At 34.8% G+C, this 20053-nt stretch overlaps 1 protein-coding gene and 1 non-coding gene across 4 annotated transcripts; one reads left to right on the top strand and one right to left on the bottom strand.

The window, feature by feature from the left end:
* Positions 1–8480: 8480 nt before the first annotated feature.
* LOC111996083 (F-box/kelch-repeat protein At3g23880) lies at positions 8481–14650 on the top strand. 3 transcript variants are annotated; one of them, XM_065771188.1, is made up of 5 exons: positions 8481–8746; positions 8864–10063; positions 12320–12421; positions 13029–13118; positions 14326–14650. In XM_065771188.1, exons 2-3 carry the CDS (start codon positions 8878–8880, stop codon positions 12373–12375), a joined length of 1242 nt encoding a protein of 413 aa, XP_065627260.1. In that variant the 5' UTR covers positions 8481–8746; positions 8864–8877; the 3' UTR covers positions 12376–12421; positions 13029–13118; positions 14326–14650. The 3 variants fall into 3 exon arrangements, with proteins under 3 accessions (XP_065627260.1, XP_023883809.1, XP_065627261.1); XM_024028041.2 differs by having other exon boundaries at positions 8481–10063; XM_065771189.1 differs by lacking the exon at positions 12320–12421 and having other exon boundaries at positions 8481–10063; positions 13034–13118.
* On the bottom strand, positions 12306–12442 carry LOC111996245 (small nucleolar RNA snoR2/U65). The gene has a single exon (XR_002881214.2). It is a non-coding gene; the product is annotated as a small nucleolar RNA snoR2/U65 (small nucleolar RNA).
* Positions 14651–20053: the final 5403 nt, after the last annotated feature.

Below are 20053 nucleotides of genomic sequence, written 5' to 3' on the forward strand. Positions count from 1 at the left end.
CCATCTAATAAGGGCTTTGCTGGATACATTCAAACTGCAACAAATGTCACCTAGAAGAACCAGGGTTTAAATTCCCCCCTCCCCCTCTATAACAGTATAACTATCAAATTGTCAACAGCAAAAAAATGGCAACATAAGTTTAATTTTATTTTTCTAGTTATTTGTATTGCACATAAAATTTGAATTTTATGTTAGTATCCTGCAATGATAGCAAGTTTAAGAGACAAAACCAAATGGACTTGTTGATCAGATGCCATCACTTGAAACATTAAATTGAAGGCTTTCTTTCTATGTACAGGAAAGGAAGCAACCTTGGAGGTAGGAATGGTGAGTTTAAACATAGGATTTCCAATGTTTAGGAAAATAATAATAATAACTGTTTGAGACATGTCCGCCATGCTTGCATTGGGATGAAAGATGCTTGCCAGTGCTGTATGGTCTTCATCTTACAACATTTGGTCACTAATGTTTCTTTAAATGTGTATAAGTGCTAAATTTGTGTGATAATTCTTCTTCTATGCAAGCATACAAGAGTTTTTGCCTTACTGTGCTCACTAATGAATATATTCCCCTACTTGGAAGTGATCATTCTGGAAGTTCACGGTAGTTAGCATCTTTTTAGCCTTTTCTCTTTCTATAAATGAAAACATGTTGATGGAAAAATCAATCCTTGGTACCTAATTTACTGTTGCAATGAGATCTGCGATAGCGATGCTTAATGAAAAAGGCAATGATATTCGTGATAATTTGTTAGTGTTGCTTGGCAAGAGAAGGTGGTTCAGTCGTAGTTTTTGGTTATATTTTTTCTTCTTATGAAGATTGCTAACTTTTGCAGCTAGTTTCTTTCACTTTTCCCCCATTTGGGTGGTCGTTTCTCTATTATGTAACTTTTCCTTATTTGGCCTTTCCTTATAGACAATCCTCTCATCCCTTGTGAAGGTGAAACTCAATCCAAAATCCTAACACCACTCCCAAAAAAAATCTACCAAGAAGCTAAGTTGGCAACTTTTCTTACGTGATTTATAAGCTGAAAATCTTTTCATCATATACTGTGATAATGTTCTTGCTTGGTTCTTTAGATCAAAGTTATCCCTCAGAGAATGGTTAAAATATTTTTCTTAGAGAAAGAGGTCATTGATGTTATGAATGTAGAGAACACAAGCGATCAATTATTGTTGATTAAGGGACAACACCCTGCACAAAAGGAGACTCTAAGTAATACACCTCTAGGTGCTAGTTAAGGGTTTTTTTTCTCCACCCCCTTTTAAATAGGACATCCTTAAGTGTTCAATTGTTGATGGATGATACAAACCTTGTCTCATAGTCATAATAGTGATTTGTGGTTATCTAGTTGGCTTTAGCTTTACTTTGAAATTATTTGTTTTTGTTGTAATTAACAGTTGATTTCATATCGTATTTGTGATCTTTCTATTACTATGAACTTTGCAATATTTCTACTCCCATATTTTCTTTTGGAACAATCTTTTCTTTACAATTGTCCTTAGTTAAGTAGCAAGCTATCTTCTTATTGTATAATTGTTGTCATGGGAACCTTCATAGATCATTTGCCCCCGTCCCCCCCATCCCCATTGTTGCACATGTTCATGTGGTAAAGGCTGGGAGTATCTCTTAATTTGTATATCTCGAAAATACAAATCTTAGTGTTTATTTTTCTATATGATTACTAAATTGATTAGTATTGTTCTATCTTCTTATGTTAAATCATGAACAAGAATGCTCTTACAGTTTTTAAATTCTTGCAGGACCTTTTGAAATCATGCTTGATGATGAGTTGTACATAAGTAACAAACTTTAACTTAGGGAAAGAAAAGATTCAACAAAGTGTTTTGATGGTGTTTAGTTTCTTAGTATTGGCATTAGTTTTTATGTCAAAATGGACTGTAGTAGTTATTATGTGATTTTACTTTGTTAAACTCATTTGGGCTACACCACTCTTATGTTTGTAATTCTGATGATATGTAGTTTGGTTTTAGTGTGTTTATAAAAATGATTAAGCACTAAATTGTTTGCCATGCTTGCATTGTGTGTGTTTGCACACATGTATATGTGTGTCAAATTTCTTCCATCTTAGTGTGTTAAATTTCTTCTTTATAGTGAATGAACTAGATAACTGTTATATCTATGTAATGGGGTTATAGGTTTCTATGGCAACTGTACGGGGTATGATCCCAGGCCCATTGGGCCTTGGGCATTAGCTCGAACATTCTTTAGGATCACAATCGAGCCCAAATAAGCCCATTTCGTTTCGAATGCATGATAGACAAGCTCATATTGGTCAATTATGACTTGATCGGGAATGTGTTTGCTCGAAGCGGCCCATGCCCTCGGCAGCTCGGTATTACCTTGGGGAGTATCGCTGTCGAGCAATTTTTTGGAGGCAGGACTCAGTTCCAATGCCATTATCACTGTTTCCAATGGAGCATATTCTTTTTTAGGAATAATCAAATTGGACTCCACTCACACAAGTGAGACCAAAAGCTAATCATGGGCACCCCACCAACCTCAAGCTATAAATAGGAGGAGGGAGTAAAGAGAAGGGGTTGTTGATTCTGGGTAAGAAATAGAGAGTGATAGAAAGAGAGAGTGTACTATCTAAAGAGCGAAACTAAAAGAGAGGAAAAGGGAAATTCGTGAAAGTGGAGAGGCGTAATGAAGATACTTGGTAAAGAACTACCCTTAGTAGTAAACTCTAAGCCCACCATACAAATAAGTTGTGAGCCCAATTCTAAGCCTGGTCCATTAAATAGAATTTGAGTACTCACAATTGGCACCGTCTGTGGGAACCTCCTATGAAGCTGTAGTTTAGCCGAGATCTACACAAGGAAAATGTCTCAACAACAATCAGGAAATTATATATAAAGATTAGTTTTCATATATAAGTTCTTTTAATGAACCTATAACTGGTGAATTGGATTCCAGTTATAGGTCTAATTGAATTTCATAATAGTTTTCATATATAAGTTCTTTTAATGAACCTATAACTGGTGAATTGGATTCCAGTTATTTGGTGAGGAGAACTTAGGTCTAATGCAGAAGAAGGGTTTAAGAAGAAATTTTATTATCAATCAATATTAAAGCAAAGAAAAAGATACACAGTCTTTTTTATAATAGACTTTAGTGACCATAGAATCCTTATCCTTTATCTTACATATAACAATTAGATTCTAACCATCCAACTTCATTAAAAGTCACTTGCTAGTGATATGACATTTTGAAATACTAAATACATAATAATAAATAAAATATAACATAGAGAAATAAAAGATAGGGGACTAATGGTTTCTTTTTTAAAAAAAATTAAAAAATTCTTTTAGGCTTACGTTTCCCTACGTCAGTTGTGAGTTGTCTTCCTTCATGTATGTACTATTTGTAGTGGTTAGTCCTTTTTTCTGTTGGTTGATTAACTCCTTATCTCATAATCTTCTTGGTTTATTTGGTTTACCTTTGGTTACATCTTTTCTTTTTTTCTCATGTTATAGCTTGTTTCCAATATCATGTGGTTCTTGTTGCTTGTAATTGCTTGTTTGGATACCTTATTTGTTTTTCCTACCAAGTGCTTCACCATCTAGCTTGCAGACATTAGAAGATAATATAGTAGGATCTTTTTGTCTTCTTGTACTTCATTCGGAGTTTCATGCTTCCAATCCAATAATTTTTTATTCATTTTCAGATTTCTGTGCACCAATGCATCTTTTGGTGATTTATTCTCAATTAAGCTTGAAACTTATCCATTTGAGGCATCAGAACATTATAGCACAATGGATAATTATATAACGAATATGATCTGTGAATATTTTTATGTGGTATTTTACTTATCAAAATTTTATATAGTATTTTAAAATGTTTCTTGTGCTATATTGCAGAATCTAGAACTCAGCTTTGAAGTACTTTGTCATGTGAGAGTTTAATGATTTCAATGAAATGAGTCCTTTTACTCCATGCAATGTTTTATTTGTTAGCTTTTTTGACAATTTAATACTCATTATGTTAATTGTGATTCAAGTGTATGTGTTCCAATTACCACAGATGTATTCTTTTGGGTTCATGAATTGGCTTCTTTTCTTTCCTTTTGATTTGTTGATGTCATTGTTGTTGTTGCTACTGCATTTTTTTTACCCTATTTAGGTAATGGTTGAGAGCAAAACTTGCTTGCTTTAAAAAATTAAGCACAATAGGAGAATGTACTAGGCTTACATGAATTATGAAAGTCCGGGTTACATTCCTTTAGGTTATAGTGCTTCCCTGTAATTGGCCTGATTAAATACATACCCATTGGTAGGTAAATCTTTGATTTTTTTTTTTCAAGCAACAATGTGATACTGATACCTAAAATCTTGTTGGCGTCCCAGAAAAAACAAATGATCTCTTTGTTTATTTGGAACACCTAATAAATCATGCTTGTTCAGGCTGGTATGAGAAAACAGGTGTGACTGGAATTCCAGGTTCTGAAAGTAAAGCTATTCTCAGGAAAATGCTCATTAGTCTCCATAGTCACCCTATGGAGATATTGGGTTTCAGAGTCTTGTGTCATAGACTTTTAGACTCTGTCGCTAATCAAAAAGTTCTGGCTTAGTTTGCTAGGATAGATTCCTGGATGAGCATGTTACCATCCAATGTGATTTGGTTAAAGCTACCTGAATCTCTTATTAATTATAATATACGAGTCCTCTGGAGTAATGTCTTAAGTTTCTTCAAGTGTCATCAAAGATCAAAGATATTGAGGCGAAATGAGTGGTGGTTTATGCTTAAATTGATGGGATCAATACATGAATCTTGTCATGACTCACGAAAACCTCTTGGTGATTGTGTGAGGGTAGTTAGATTATTAAACAGTATGTGTCCAAAATGAAATGAATTTTTTTTTTTAAATGTACTTGGTGGGGCATGACCTATAAATTGTCATGCCTTTGGCATTAATGAAGATCCTGGAGTTAAAAGGTAAGCTTAATGGTTTATGGAGTGCATAACTTGCTACGAACATGGGGTCTCAAAAAAGTTTTTCATTTATCTTATCTTCCTTGGGAAGCAAGCAAACATTATCAACTTTCTAGTTGAAGGAAAATGGTATACTTGTTTTTCTCTGGGAGTCTAGAGGGCTCCTAATCCGGTTGTTTCAACTTTCCACTTAATAGTCACTTATTAAAAAAGAAAGGGGAAAAAAAAAATCACTTTAGTGTTTTCTATGATCTAATCAGATCTAGATATATTTGTTATGCATGAATGCATATATAAACCAATGCTCTTAGAGCATTCGTTAACTTTTCCTTTAGTTATATGTGCTGCTCTTCTAGGTAGTCTCTTTTTCGTGATTTTTGTTCCTCTTTATAATCATAAATTTTTTGTTAGGTGGGGTTGATATCCTTACTTTCTTATTTGTTTGTTGAGAGCTTTAGTAGGCAATCTGAATTTATTGGAATCTTGTCATCTCACCCGGTTCCTTTCTTCTAAAATGGTTATTGGAAAAGAAGTGAGGATTGATCTAGTAATGATTGTAATGTTGTCACTGGATTTTATAGCAAGAATGAACAGAACTCTATATGAAAGATATTCCATGGTCAGCGTAACGTGTAGATGTTCAATACTTCCATCCATGTCGTGTAGAAATTGTCCATCAATTTATCAGCAATAGCCTTAAGCTATAAAGGCTATCATATGTGGGGAAGTTTCTAAGGCAAATTTGGTTATACTGAACCATTCATAGTATTCGTAGCCTAATAAAGAGAAAATGTGCTTTATTTATTTTATATCTTAAAAAAAAATAATGTTGGGATGAATAACGATGAGAATAGCCTATATATTCTTGTAATCGATAGTTTACAATTATAAACAGTATTTGCATTATAGATTCCATATTGCAATATTTCTGTCTTTCAACGGCTATGGAGTCGATTAAATTTGGTAATGGTTTGCTCAAGTTTGAGCAAATCATTTTTGGCTTTAATTGATACCTCTTTGTAATTAGTGTTATGCAGAATGTGAGGTTATATGTTCAAGATTCATTAGGTGTGTAATTGATCAATAAAGATAAGGGTTAAGAAGCTGTGCAAGCTGGGTGTGGTTTTCAGTGGTGTTGGTTGGGCTATGGTGCTACCATGAATGGGGAGAAAAAAAGAAAAGAAAATAAATTAATTAGCAATAGAACTAATTTTTTAGGAGTCTGAATTTGGTAAGGATGAAATGTAAAATTCATGTTTTACACCATCGAATAAGAAATTTTCACATCAACATCTTACTAAAAATTTAATACATCCTATTATAAATTTTCAATAAACTTCTAATTTGGTTGGATTTATATTTGGGTATTAGAATTGATTGGGTGTGATCATATTTATTTTTATATATGTAATAAGATGATGTAGCATGATAGGATTGGAATGGTAAAATATGAGTTTTACACCACATCTTTAAAAAATTTAATCTCTTGTTGTAATTAAATTTATTTAAATATTTTTTATATTAAATGCTTGCATATCTTGTCTATTAATGGAATGGTAACACAAAGTGTCAAGGTATGAGAGGGGTATTTATCAAAGTTCAAAGATTTTATTATTATTATTATTATTTATAATTCAATAGTACAATAATAAGGAGGGGAATTTGAATCTTGATTCTTCTAATAAAAAAGAGTAGACCATACCACTTCACTACAAAACTCTCGACAAAGGGTAAAATTTCAAATTAGAAGTACAATGAACAATTTGATCAAAGGGTGTTTTCACATTTTTCTTTAATAAAATTACAAAATAACTATAAAAAGTAAATACATTGTATTTTCTCTAGTTGTTGGCTTGTGACCCTCTTTCTCTCTCTCTCTCTTCAAACTTGTTTGCCCCTCACACAACATTTACAACAATTGGTGTGAATCAATCTTCAAATTCCTCATCTCCTTCTCTTCCTCCAACAACAAGAAGCTTTATTGTGTCATATCTATACAACTACAAACAAATTGTTATGATTTTAACTTTGAAACAGTGCCACATACATATTCCAGGAGCTTCGATGCATGCTGTATAGTTTTGAAGTTGTTCAAGTCGATGCAACCTTTATTCAAATTGGTATATATGTATAACCAAATCATCACACAATTTTACTGGCTTAATGACTTGTTTTTTAGCTTATATGTTGCCGATGGCTATATGAGGTATAGTATATGTTCAGGATCTCTATTATAATTTGGTAAAAGAAAAAGAAGAAAGGTTAGCATGTCAAAGCTAAACCAAATGAAACCTTGCCATAATAAATAAAGTAATATTAGGTACACAATATTTTTCACAATTATTAATATTAACATGACATTGTGAATGGAGCAACATCACATTTAATCATTAACATTATTTTTATTGTGTGATGATTTGGTGCTCTCTCTCTCTCTCTCTCTCTCTCTCTCTTTGGGTTGTTGAGTTGTGAAGGAGGCTGGAAATGAGTTGAAGGTAAAATGATTAGGTAATTGGTTTTACAGAGATAGGAGCTCTATTTGATGGTCAATGAACTGTAATTTATGCGTTGTTTGTTTTAGTAATGATGTTTTCTAGAAAGTAAGGTATTTTTCAAAAAGTATTTTCTATAAAACTGTCTTATTTTTCTATATTTTGTAACAATCTTAAATGAATTGAAAAACAATTGGCTAACTTCCTTTATTTAGCTTCTTGTGAGATAAAGTTGTTTTCCAAAAAAAAATTAGTAGAAAATAATTTCTAAAAGTAAGCTATACTTTTTATGTTAATTAAAGATAGTTTTCTGTTGACTCAAACACAAAACACAAAACAAAATCCAATTCTTAAAATAAAATTGAATCAGAACAAGCAAATATGAAAAAAAAAAAAAAAAAAAAAAAAAAAGCCAATCTGACCCAAGCCGATCAGTGGGGAGGACGACGAGCGGTGGCTGGAGCGGCGATGGAGATGCTGTCGCGGCGACTGGAGCGGCGGTGAAGTGCTAGAGCGGCAGTGCATGCGGTGGAGGCCCAAGCTCTCTCTCTCTCTCTCTCTCTCTCTCTCTCTCTCTCTCTCTCTCTCTCTCTCTCTCTCTGATGTGATGAAGCTTTGATGTGATGGAGGGCTGGAATGTTTGTGAGGTGAAAAAGAAAATAAAAAGAAGGGGTATGTGTGTCTTGTGTGGAGGAGAAAAAAAGAAAAAGAAAAAAAGGAAAAAAAGAAAAAAACGTGGATGAAAATGAGAGGAAAGGTAGAAAAATAATATAAAAAATAAACAATCCTAATTAAGAAATTCTACTACAATATTTTTACAGTAAATTTTAAGTAACAAATTTTTATTAGATAATATTTGTGAGAAAAAAAAAATTTCAATAGTGAGTTCAAATTAGAACTAGTAACAAAGTTTTAATTAAATTTTGTTGTGAAAGTATTGCGAAAAATGTTGTAAATATGACACTTTTCATTAANTCTGAGTTATACTATTATATAAAAGAGCAGATCATATACATAAGAGCATCATTATTTTATGTTTTAACTTTTTTGGCACCGCTACTACTTTACTTGAACCTGAAACACCACACCACCACCACAGCCAAAATCCAAGAAACCCACACCCAAAATCAATCACCACCACCAAACCCACGGCCAAACCCACACCTAAACCCATCTCCAACGCCATTATTGTTTTCTTTATTACAACAACAGAGTCGTGGTTCTGTTTTTAGACGATAGGGATTTACATCCGATCCAACTCGCCGGGTCGACTCGCTCTCCATTTTCTGCTAAGTGAAGTGAGTTTCTCTCTTACTCTCATTTTGTTTCTCGCACTTTCCTACTGAAAACGAAAAACAAAAATCTGGGTTCCTTGTCATTTGTCGATTCAGTACCCATTTTCACTGTTTTTCAAGGTTGAAGGAAAGCAATGTCAGACAATTTATCTACGTTGGACTCTCTACCTCCTGAAATCCTGAACAATGTTTTCGTTCGCCTACCTATAAAATCCATAGTAACATTCACAGCAGTCTGCAAGACATGGAAATCTCTCATCCAAAACCCAACCTTCATTTCCAACCATCTCCACCACTCCAACAACAACAACAAACACCCCCTACTCCTCTTCAGGCACTGCTCTTCGGAGGAAAAAGAACATTACATTTTGCATTTTGACAACCAAGATTTCAATGAGTACACCAGGTTTGATGACTTCCCTTTTCATGGTCAAAGCTATGATGGAAGATTTCAAGTAGTGGGTACTTGTAATGGCCTCATCTTCCTTGCTGATGATTTATATGGGTACCATAAGTTCTTTCTCTGGAACCCTTGTGTTAGAAAGTTTGTCAAACTTCCTAAACCCAATATTACCTGCTTTTCACATGACGCCTATGACGCCTCTGTTGGGTTTGGATTTGATTCCAAAACCGATGACTATAAGGTGGTGAGGTTTGTGACTCTTGAAGAAAAAGGCCAAAAGGGTAAGTCTCCACCGGAGGTGGAGGTTTACTCACTCTCCACTGGAAAATGGAGAATGGTTACTGCTTTGCCTCCTGTAGGTGCTGCACGTGGTCGTAAGCCGGAGGCTTTTGTCAATGGGGCTCTGCATTGGGTTGCTTTGAGGAAGACTGGGAACAAATTTCTTAATTTTGTTATGGTGTTTGATGTGGGGGAAGAGGTCTTCCGTGAGATAGCGCTGCCGAAACTTTCAGATCAAAATGGAGATGGGTATTCAGTGATGGTATCTATTTCAGCATATGGGAATTCCCTTGCCCTGTTTCAACAGCTGTTTCTCCGTCTCCGTATATGGGTGATGAAAGACTATGCGGATGCGTCATCATGGACCAAAATTATAAGTTTGGCTGATGTAGTTCTCATAGAGGGCATACCAAGGGCTTGTATACCTAAGGGTTTTAGGAAGAGTGGTGAGGTTATTATGGAATTGTATGGAGGATACCTCGGCTCACGAGACCTTAAGACCAAAGAGTTTAAAGATCTTACAATTCGTGGATATGCATATACTTTTGTTGGTTCTTATGTTGAGAGCCTAGTTTTACTTGACAAACCCAACCAACAAAGGAAAAGACAGAAAAGAAAGAGGAATAACAACAGGCAAGGTAAATTTTATTGTCAAGCTAATTTTTATGGTTTTCCATTTTTGTTCTTCATATGTACCTGGCTTTGATTATGAGTTCGATATGAATGTAATTCTATAAATTCTTATTGTTGATTGATTACCTTAATTGAGTGGCTTTATATTTAGAATAGATAGCTGATCAAAGTTGTGGTTGTTTTCGGTTATATTGAGAAAACAAAGTGGTTTGTGTTGGTTATGAACTTTTAGCATGCTTATTTATCAATTGGTTGAAGATATATGGACTGTGTGAGTATCATGTTTCCTGCCACTTATAACATTATGAAGATAGATGTACTCAACTTATTCTTTCTTGATAATGTTACGGTGGCCTCTTTTAAATTCATGTTTTCACACTCATACTAAATGTTCTTTGTGTTTTCCTGGGATTATTAAAAAATTTCTTAATTTATCAATTATCATCTGTATATGCTAAAGATAATGCTTGTACATTTTAAATCTTCTACTACCTTAGATGCCTATCTTCTTACTGCAAACATTCCTATAGAGCCATGTTCATTGAGAAGGCAGCTCACCAGTTGTCATTGCTAGCTTTGGTGTTAGGATCTTGGATATTGGGTAGTTAAGAGTATGAAAATTAAGGCGATGGCTAGATTCGAGGGTAGCGTTGCTTCCTAAGATATGAGAGAGAGAATGAAAGACTAAAAGGTAAAACTGGTTTATTCATTAATTGATCATAAGACAGCAATACAATTGAGCAAATCAATTGTTATGGAGATTTGGGCAAGAAAGGGATGCTCTTTGGCGTCAAGTGATAGAGGTGAATTATGGTTGTGATTGGGGTGGTTGGTGTTCTAGCTCTTTCTCTGGTCCTTATGGAGTTAGTTTGTGGAAAAATATTAGAAGAGGGTGGCACTACTTATCTCGGTTTATTCTGTATGAAATTGGAGATGGATCAAAAGTGCAGTTTTGGCTTGATCGTTGGTGTGGGTCTTCTCCCCTCGCAGATCTCTATCCTGATTTATTTAGGATTTGTTGCAAAAAAGAGGCAAGTGTAGCGGATCTTATGAGGTTCACCAATGGAGTACTCCACTGGGATTTTCAGTTTTGTAGGGAGGTGCATAACCGTGAATTGGAAGCTTTTAGGAGTTTCGTCAATTCCATTTATTGCACTCTCGTAAGGGGGAACGGGGAGGATAAGAGATGTTGGCTGCCTTATAAGAGTAAGGGGTTCACGGTCAGTGCTTACTACCATCTTCTAGTTGGCCATAGTGAGCATTTTTTCCCTTGGAAAAGCATTTGGAAGCAGAAGATCCCCTCTAGAGTAGCTTTCTTTGTATGGACGGCAGCCTTGGGGAAATATCTGACTATTGACAACTTAAAGAAAAGAAAGGTTTGCATTTTGGACTGGTGTTTCATGTGCAAGTGTAATAGTGAAACTATTGACCATCTTTTCCTTCATTGCCCTGTTGCTTTGGAGTTGTGGGATATGGTTTTTGGGTTATTTGGAGTTTGTTGGGTTATGCCATTCTCTGTTGTTGGGCTTTTGGCTTGCTGGCAAGGTCGTTTTGGTCGCCATCGTAATGGAGATTTATGGATGGTTGTTCCTCATTGTTTGATGTGGTGTATTTGGAAGGAGAGAAATAGTAGGTGTTTTGAAGACAAAGAGCGTTCCATGCCTGATCTCAAGCTTCTTTTTTTAGAACCTTACTTGATTGGTTCTTTGTGTGGAGAAACCATCCTTTTTCTTCTTTTTTGGATTTTCTTGATTTTTGTAATGTTCGTTTTTGATTTGTTCACCCCTGTATGCTCCCTGTGTACTTGGGTGTTTCTCTCTTTTTGATATCAATGAATCTTTATTACTTATCAAAAAAATTGTTAACTACTTAATCGGCTGTAACAACTAACTGACTACATCAAACACCTCTAACAACAACCAGCTGACATCACTGTTTCTACTAGTAACAGCCTATCACTTGACTTATTTAACACTTGTACATTTGCACATATACCTGTAAGACATATCCCAACATAGCACAGGAAGTACATATCATAATACTACCAACTTCTAACTTCTAATTTCAACTTAGTGTTACCTCTACGCAATATCCCCAATGCATCAACTTCTTAATGTTTAGTTACACATGAGGTTCCTAACCTTTGGGTGGTTAATAATTGAAAATGACTTTTTTATAATCCTCCTCCTCTTCTTCTTCTTTTTTTCCCTCCCTTCCCCCGGATAAGTAAATATAAATTAAAAATGAAAATGTAATTGCAGAAAACAGATTTGTGGACCAATGTTATATAAGATCCATCGGTTCCAGTTCTTCTTGAGATGCAAAACACAGAATTGCTCTTGGTCCAAACACTCCAAACATAGGTATAATCCTCTTCTTGAACTAATATTTTTTTATCTTTTGTTCCTTGGCTTAATTTGAGTATTTTTAACCCAATAAAATAAAAATGCTTAGATGTATTGTTTTGCCGACTCCATTTCCTTCCATTGTTTTTCTTTTCCCTCTCTTCATCTTTTGTGAATGAGTTAGTATTTTCTATTACACAATTGTATGAAGTAGATGCAAAACAGTGTCTGTCATGCTTGCATCGTGTTTGTGTGTGTGTTAAATTTATGCTTTCTCAGTGAACTAGATAGCAGTTATGTCTATGTAATGGGTGTAAAGGTATTTATGGAAACTACTTATAAACCTATTCTTTAATCTTAGGATATTTACATTGATAGGGTGGGATTGCATATTACATTTCACCATCTAATAAGGGCTTTGCTTTTTTTTTTTTTTTTTTTTTTTAAAAAAAATGGCAACATAAGTTTAATTTTATTTTTCTAGCCATTTGTATTGCACATAAAATTTGAATTTTATGTTAATATCCTGCAATGATAGCAAGTTTAAGAGACAAAACCAAATGGACTTGTTGATCATATGGCCTTACTTGAAACATTAAATTGAAGGCCTTCTTTCTATGTACAGGAAAGGCAGCAACCTTGGAGGTAGGAATTCATAAGGCTTTCTTTGGGACGGCATTGATACTTTTCCTTAGAAATGGAGTGGCCTAACTTGGTGAGTTCAAACATAGGATTTCCAGTGTTTAGGAAAATAATAGTAATAACTCTTTTTGAGACATGTCTGCCATGCTTGCATTGGGATGAAGATGCTTGCCAGTGCTCTGTGTGTATTGTCTTCATCTTACAACATTTGGTCACTAATGTTTCTTTAAATGTGTATAAGCACTAAATTTGTGTGATAAATCTTCTTCTATGCAAGCATACAAGAGTTTTTGCCCCACTGTGCTCACTGATGAATATATTCCCTTACTTGGAAGGGATCATTCTGGAAGTTCATGGTAGTTAGCGTCTTGTTAGCCTTTTCTTTTTCTATAAATGAAAACATGTTGATGGAAAAATCAATCCTTATAGACATTCCTCTCATCCCTTGTGAAGGTGAAACTCAATCCAAAATCCTAACACCACTCCCAAAAAAAAAAAAATCTACCAAGAAGCTAAGTTGGCAACTTTTCTTATGTGATTTATAGGCTGAAAATCTTTTCATCATATGCTGTGATAATGTTCTTGCTTGGTTCTTTAGATCAAAGTTATCCCTCAGAGAATGGTTAAAATATTTCTCTTAGAGAAAGAGGACATTGATGTAATGAATGAAGGGAACACAAGTGATCAATTATTGTTGAGCAAGGGACAACACCCTGCACAGAAGGAGACTCTATGTAATACATCTCTGGATGCTAGTTAAGGGTTTTTTTTCTCACCCCTTTTTAATAGTACATCCTTAAGTGTTCAATTGTTGATGGATGATACAAACCTTGTCTCATAGTCATAATAGTGATTTGTGGTTATCTAGTTGGCTTTAGCTTTACTTTGAAATTATTTGTTTTTGTTGTAATTAACAGTTGATTTCATATCGTATTTATGTTCTTTCCATTACTATGAACTTTGCAATATTTCTACTCCCGTATTTTCTTTTGGAACACAGTCTTCTCTTTACAATTGTCCTTAGTTAAGTAGCAAGATATCTTCTTATTATGTAATTGTTGTCATGGGAACCTTCATAGATCATTTGCCCCAGTCTCCCATCCCCATTGTTGCACATGTTCATGTGGTAAAGGCTGGGAGTATCTCTTAATTTGTATATCTCGAAACCACAAATCTTAGTGTTTATTTTTCTATATGATGACTAAATTGATTAGCATTATTTTATCTTCTTATGTTAAATCATGAACAAGAATGCTCTTACAGTTTTTAAATTCTTGCAGGACCTTTTAAAATCATGCTTGATGATGAGTTGTATGTAAGTAACAAACTTTAACTCAGGGAAAGAAAAGATTCAACAAAGCGTTTTGATGGTGTTTAGTTTCTTAGTATTGGCATTAGTTTTTATGTCAAAATGGATTGTAGTAGTTATTATGTGAATTTACTTTGTTAAAACTCATTTGGGCTACACCATTCTTATGTTTGTAATTCTGGATGATATGTAGTTTGGTTTCAGTGTGTTTATAAAAATGATTAAGTGCTAAACTGTCTGCCATGCTTGCATTGTGTGTGTTTGCGCACATGTATTCGCGTGTCAAATTTCTTCCATCTTAGTGTGTTAAATTTCTTCTTTATAGTGAATGAACTAGATAACGGTTATATCTATGTAATGGGGTTACAGGTTTCTATGGAAACTATCTTTAAATTTGTTTTTTTAATCTTAGGATATTTACATTTAAAGGTCCGTTTGGTTCGCGTAAAATAATTTCTGAAAAATAGCATATTTTCCGGAAATGGTATTTTTAGGAAAGGAAAATATTTTCAAGTGTTTTGTTGCATTATGAAAATTGTGTGTAGAAAATATTTTCATGTGTTTGGTTGTATTCTTGAAAATACTATAGAAAACACATTTTCTACTTGTTGCTCACATTTTCTCAGCTTCCAAACAAATATTAATATCATTTCTCAGTCCACAGTCACAAAAAAACAAAACCCAAAGAAAAAAAATCATCAAATCCGGTCAAAAGGCGAAGGCGTGTGGGTCGGGTGTGGGTTCGAAGTGACGGTGACGATGTGTGGGTTCGAAGTGACAGTGACGGTGTGTGGGTCGGGTGTGGGTTCAAAGGTGTGTAGGTTCGAAGGCGACTGCGACGGCGTGTGGGTACGAAGGCGAAGGTGACGGCGAAGGCGCTTGAGGCAACCGTTGGAGTCGATCGTTGCTTGGAGTCGATTTGGAGCTTGAGGCGACCGTTGGTGTTTGGAGTCGATGGTTGCTTGATCGACGCGGTGCTGCGATCTGGAGCTCGGGGTTCGCCGGCGATCTGGTGTGATCTGGAGCTGAGTTTTCTCTTCTTTCTCTCGCTCTCTCTCTCTTTTGCGTTTTTCGGAAATGGTTTGAAGTGAAAATAAAAACGTAAAATCATTTCCGGGTCAAAGCAACATTTTACACGGTCAAATGAAAATAATTTTCAGAAAATGCTATTTTCAAAGCCAACCAAACAGCTTATTTTACGGAAAATAATTTTCGGAAACCATTTGAAGTCAAAACAAACGGAGCCTAAGATGATAGGAAGGAGGGGGTGTATTTTTACCATCTAATAAGGGTTGTATCTATGTAATGGGTTTAAAAGTATCTATGGAATGAACACAACCCGTTGCCATGTAACTTTAAATTTGTTTTCATCAATTGCTCGATAATGTGTGGCATATTCTCAATGATAGATGAGTGGGTAAAAATTCTAATCAATGCAAAAAGATAACTCAATATTAAGAGAGAACAAGTCTCAGACCTCCTTTTTGCAAACAATAATGTACTGTGATGTGTTGTGGCTATATCCCCAGATATGAACAAAGCCTACACTTCGCACATTTTCTCTTGGGAATTTATCAATAGGCCTCAAATGAAGAGACTTTGACTTCAACTCCTCCCCATGCTTACAAAATCAATTCTCACCTCCTGATGCTTAAAAAATTATTAGCATACTTTGCTCTAAATAAAACTGTAATACTAAAATTTTAAGAAATTTAGAATACCACACTAATAAAACTAAATACCAAAATTTTAAGAAATTTAAACAACTTCCATTATTTATTGTAATATACTATTTATAGTTTTTAGTTTTCATAAAAGTTTGGTTTTACGCAATTTGCTTCAATATGTAAATTGAAGTAATTTATTTTAGGAAAAAAAATAAATTGTTGGTTCCTAAACTTTAGTCCATAATCAATTTCACTCTTTGAAATTTAAATTAGTGGCATTTAATCTCTAACAACTTGATTGTTCTATTCCTAACAAACTTATAATAATCACTTTTAGTACCTAACATGTCTAATATGAAGTGATGACATATCAATCTTTTGTTGAACTCGTTATCTATAAGACTAAAATTGATTGTTTTTAACTTGAACGGCTAAAATAACTAATAGGCTAGGTTTAGTACCAGCGTTTTGCCTTTAAATATATGATTTTTGATTTACCCATGGATCAAACTAGCATACTATTAGTATTTTAGAATTTTAGTGAATTCATCCCGGGCCTTGTAACTCAATTAATTGGCGCCTTCTAATATTTTTAAGACATCTAGGATTTAAATCATCTATTTCCTATTGTAATTATCAAATTATAAATAATAAAAAAAATATTTTAGTGAGTTCAATTGAGGGAAATGGGAGGAATTCAAAAAGCCCTATTTGCAACATTACTTTGTTGTGAATTTGTGTGTGTGTGTGTGTGTGTGTGTGTGTAATTTGATAGTTGGAGGAGTGGGGATTTGAATAATATCAATATGTAGTAATTTTTTTTTTTTAAAGTTAAAAGATAGAAAAATATGTAGCAATACTAAGTGATCATTTGACTCTTCTTAATTATGGCAGTGTCAAATTATGACTACTCTAATTAATCAAGACTGATAGTTTGACAATATCCAACCATCAAGACATAGTAAGATTTGTCTTAGATCCCCCAATGCAGTTAATGGGGCATTCTCAGTGGTCAAAGGAAGATTCTCAACAATATACCTTGTTTGTGGTTTTAGTTCTTGAGGTTAAGATTCTCAACAATATACCTTGTTTATGGTTTTAATTCTTGAGCTTATTTGGAACCTCAAGAACTTTGTTGCTCATCAGAAGGACAAGGTGAATATTCCAGTCATCATCAACAACATCAACAACAAGGCAAGAGAATATATATACCAGACATAGATCCAGCACAATCTCAATTTCAAGTTCCTAGACAAAAAATCCAATGGAAACCTCCCCCGACAAAAATAGTGAAGCTAAATGTTGTCGCGAATATCACAAATAAATTCACAAAAAAAGGTGAGGAAACATGAAACATCTACTTGGGCTAGGCAACATGGGCTTTGTGACCCAGTGCAGTCAGAAGCTACAGCCATAATCTGGGCCTTACAGTTACTCTGGGTATTAGAGTTATATTGAGTAATTTCACAAAATCATCGTGGAAGGAGATGCTAAAACTTGTTTTGATGCTTTGAAGTTTAGGTTGTCTAATGTAGAGTGGTCTATATCTACACTATTGAGCAATGTCTTAGAGCTTAATAGTATATTTCTTTCTTGTGATTTTAGTTGGGATAGAAGGGGTGCAAATTGTGTTGCTCAAGCTCGCTAAGTATGCTTTTTGTACATAGGTGGTTTATTCTTTATAATATGTTCTCCCTCACTCCGTAAGTGTTTTAATGATATTATGCTTTATAATAATTATAATAAAAAATGAACTTAATCAAAATCGGAGCCAAAAAAAAGAAAAGAAAAGGAAAAAAAAAAAAAAAAGAGGTGGTTCTATTGTTCTAACATGGGTGTGATCCACTGTATAGGGAACATAAAAATCGTGAAGTCAGTTGCAAAACAATTATTGAACCATAAGCACATCATGTTCTTGAGTCAAAGCAGACAATTTTAATAAATTTCATTTTTTTTATTAATCTAGGAATTTTAAACAGTAAATATTCAATTGGATTAAAGCATCTCCATCATTGTGCTTTGAGGTCAAATGGATCAGCTAGCGTCGGAGAATCATAGGCCTTTTTTTCTCCTGATAATAGAAGAAGAATCATAGAAACTCAAACTCCCTATAGCACATGGTCCACATTCAGTGGTGTCGCTCTAAAGGGGCAGAAGGAATATGGGCAATTGTTAAAAGGGAATTAAAACTATCACTAATAATATACTTGCTCCATTCCTGGACTAGCATATTTTACACAAAGTTGCTACATCTCAACCGGCATATATAGGAATAGAAAGGAGATGGCCCCAGGTCCATGTCCTTTTGTTCTGTTCTCATTGCACAATCAATAAAGTATTTATTCACCAACAAAAAAATAGGCATAGAATGGGTTCTAGTTAGCTCAACTAGTAAAATCTCTGATAGTTGAATATGAGATTTGAGGTTCAATTTCAATCCTTGCCGACACCAAAAATTGATTGTATTTTGGTTTGATGATAAATAACTATTATTAGAAGCGGACGTCATAAGTTGAAATTTTCTAAAAAAAAATATATAAGATGATAATGCCCAAAAAAATCACCAGTGAACCACACGGTTCTCGCACACTTGAAACAACACCTGCACAACAAAAAGAGAAGACCTCGCAAAGAGAACCGGTGTGGTGTCGGCCAAATACCCTCCGAAGGTTAAGTTAGAACTTCTCAAAACTCTAAAGTGCTAGAGCAGGGTCAATTATACGTACCTTGGCTAGTGAGGGTATTGAAGCTTTTATAGTAGTAGAGGGTTAACATTCTTTCCTTGAGTCAGAAGTCTTTTCCTTATAGGAGTCTTTATGAGTGTATTTAGCAGAACCCTTTCCTTGTAGGAGTCCTTTTGATTAGCACTAAACGTGAAGCGCAAGACATTTCCTTATATACACAAATGTGGGACCAAGACAAGCCACGTCAAGGTCGTTAGCTTTGCCTACCCCCTTCAACTTTATTGGCGTCAGCTACCCATCTTCGTTGCCTAAGGTCAACTTGTCAGCTATGCGGTGAGCTTCGTGGATTCCCTAACATTGTTACTTACTAACGGAGCCCGACGGAGGTTTGCTTACCCTCTTTAGCTTGTTCTCATCAGTTTCCTCTTCAGCTTACTGTCTTCAGCTTACTATCTTCAGCTTACTGTGCCCAAGATGCAGCCGTTAGGTATGGGGTGGAGCTGTAGACTTTACAACAAGGTTTTCTCTAATGAGTGAAGCTAACAACTTTGTTATCTCCGTTGCCTTTTGTTTCGTCATGGGTTAATTACAAAATTACCCTTATCAAACACCAAGCGTGGGGTGCAAGATATTTTTTTATATATGCAAATGTGGAGACCAAGTAAGGCCACGTCAGGGTCGTCAGCTTCACCTATTCCCTTTACCTTAGTAGTGTCAGCTTTCCCTTTATAACAAGTTAACCCCGTCTTCCTAAAGCTATAGACATCCTAAAGCTGTTTGACTGCCATTTATGACAAGTGAGGTTGATGGGTCTATTTTGAATGTCGCTTTATGATACTATATTCATGAGTATTCACATTCACAATTTTACTTTTATCAGCTGCCCCCCACTCCATGATCTCGTCAGCTTAAACTGACAAGTTTATCGAGTTTAAAGTCCTTTTCATTTGGACAATTCCAACTCGTCTCTTCAGTAGACTTGTTCATCTTGTTATCTTTTATGTTAAAACCTTCGTCTTATAATTTTAGTCATATCCTCTAGTGGACAAACTCGTCAGCTTTATGGGCTTGTCCGCTTTGGGGACTTGACGTAATCGTCCATTTCGTGGGTATTACTAACTGACTTGTCCAATCTGTAGACTTAATGATAAACTCGTCCACTTTGTGGACTTAATAATTTTTCATTCTCTTAGGATGAGGTCATCTACTTTGGATTTATCAATGTCATCCACTTTGTGGATTTAATAGGGTTGTCCACCTTGTGGTCCTAATAAGGTCGTCCAAATTGTGGACTTAATAACACATGGTTGTCCACTTTGTGTCCATTTTATGGACTTCATAATTTTTT

The sequence above is a fragment of the Quercus suber genome, unplaced genomic scaffold (assembly GCF_002906115.3).
Source record: "Quercus suber isolate HL8 unplaced genomic scaffold, Cork oak 2.0 scaffold_40, whole genome shotgun sequence".
In the NCBI taxonomy this organism is placed as follows: Eukaryota; Viridiplantae; Streptophyta; class Magnoliopsida; order Fagales; family Fagaceae; genus Quercus; species Quercus suber.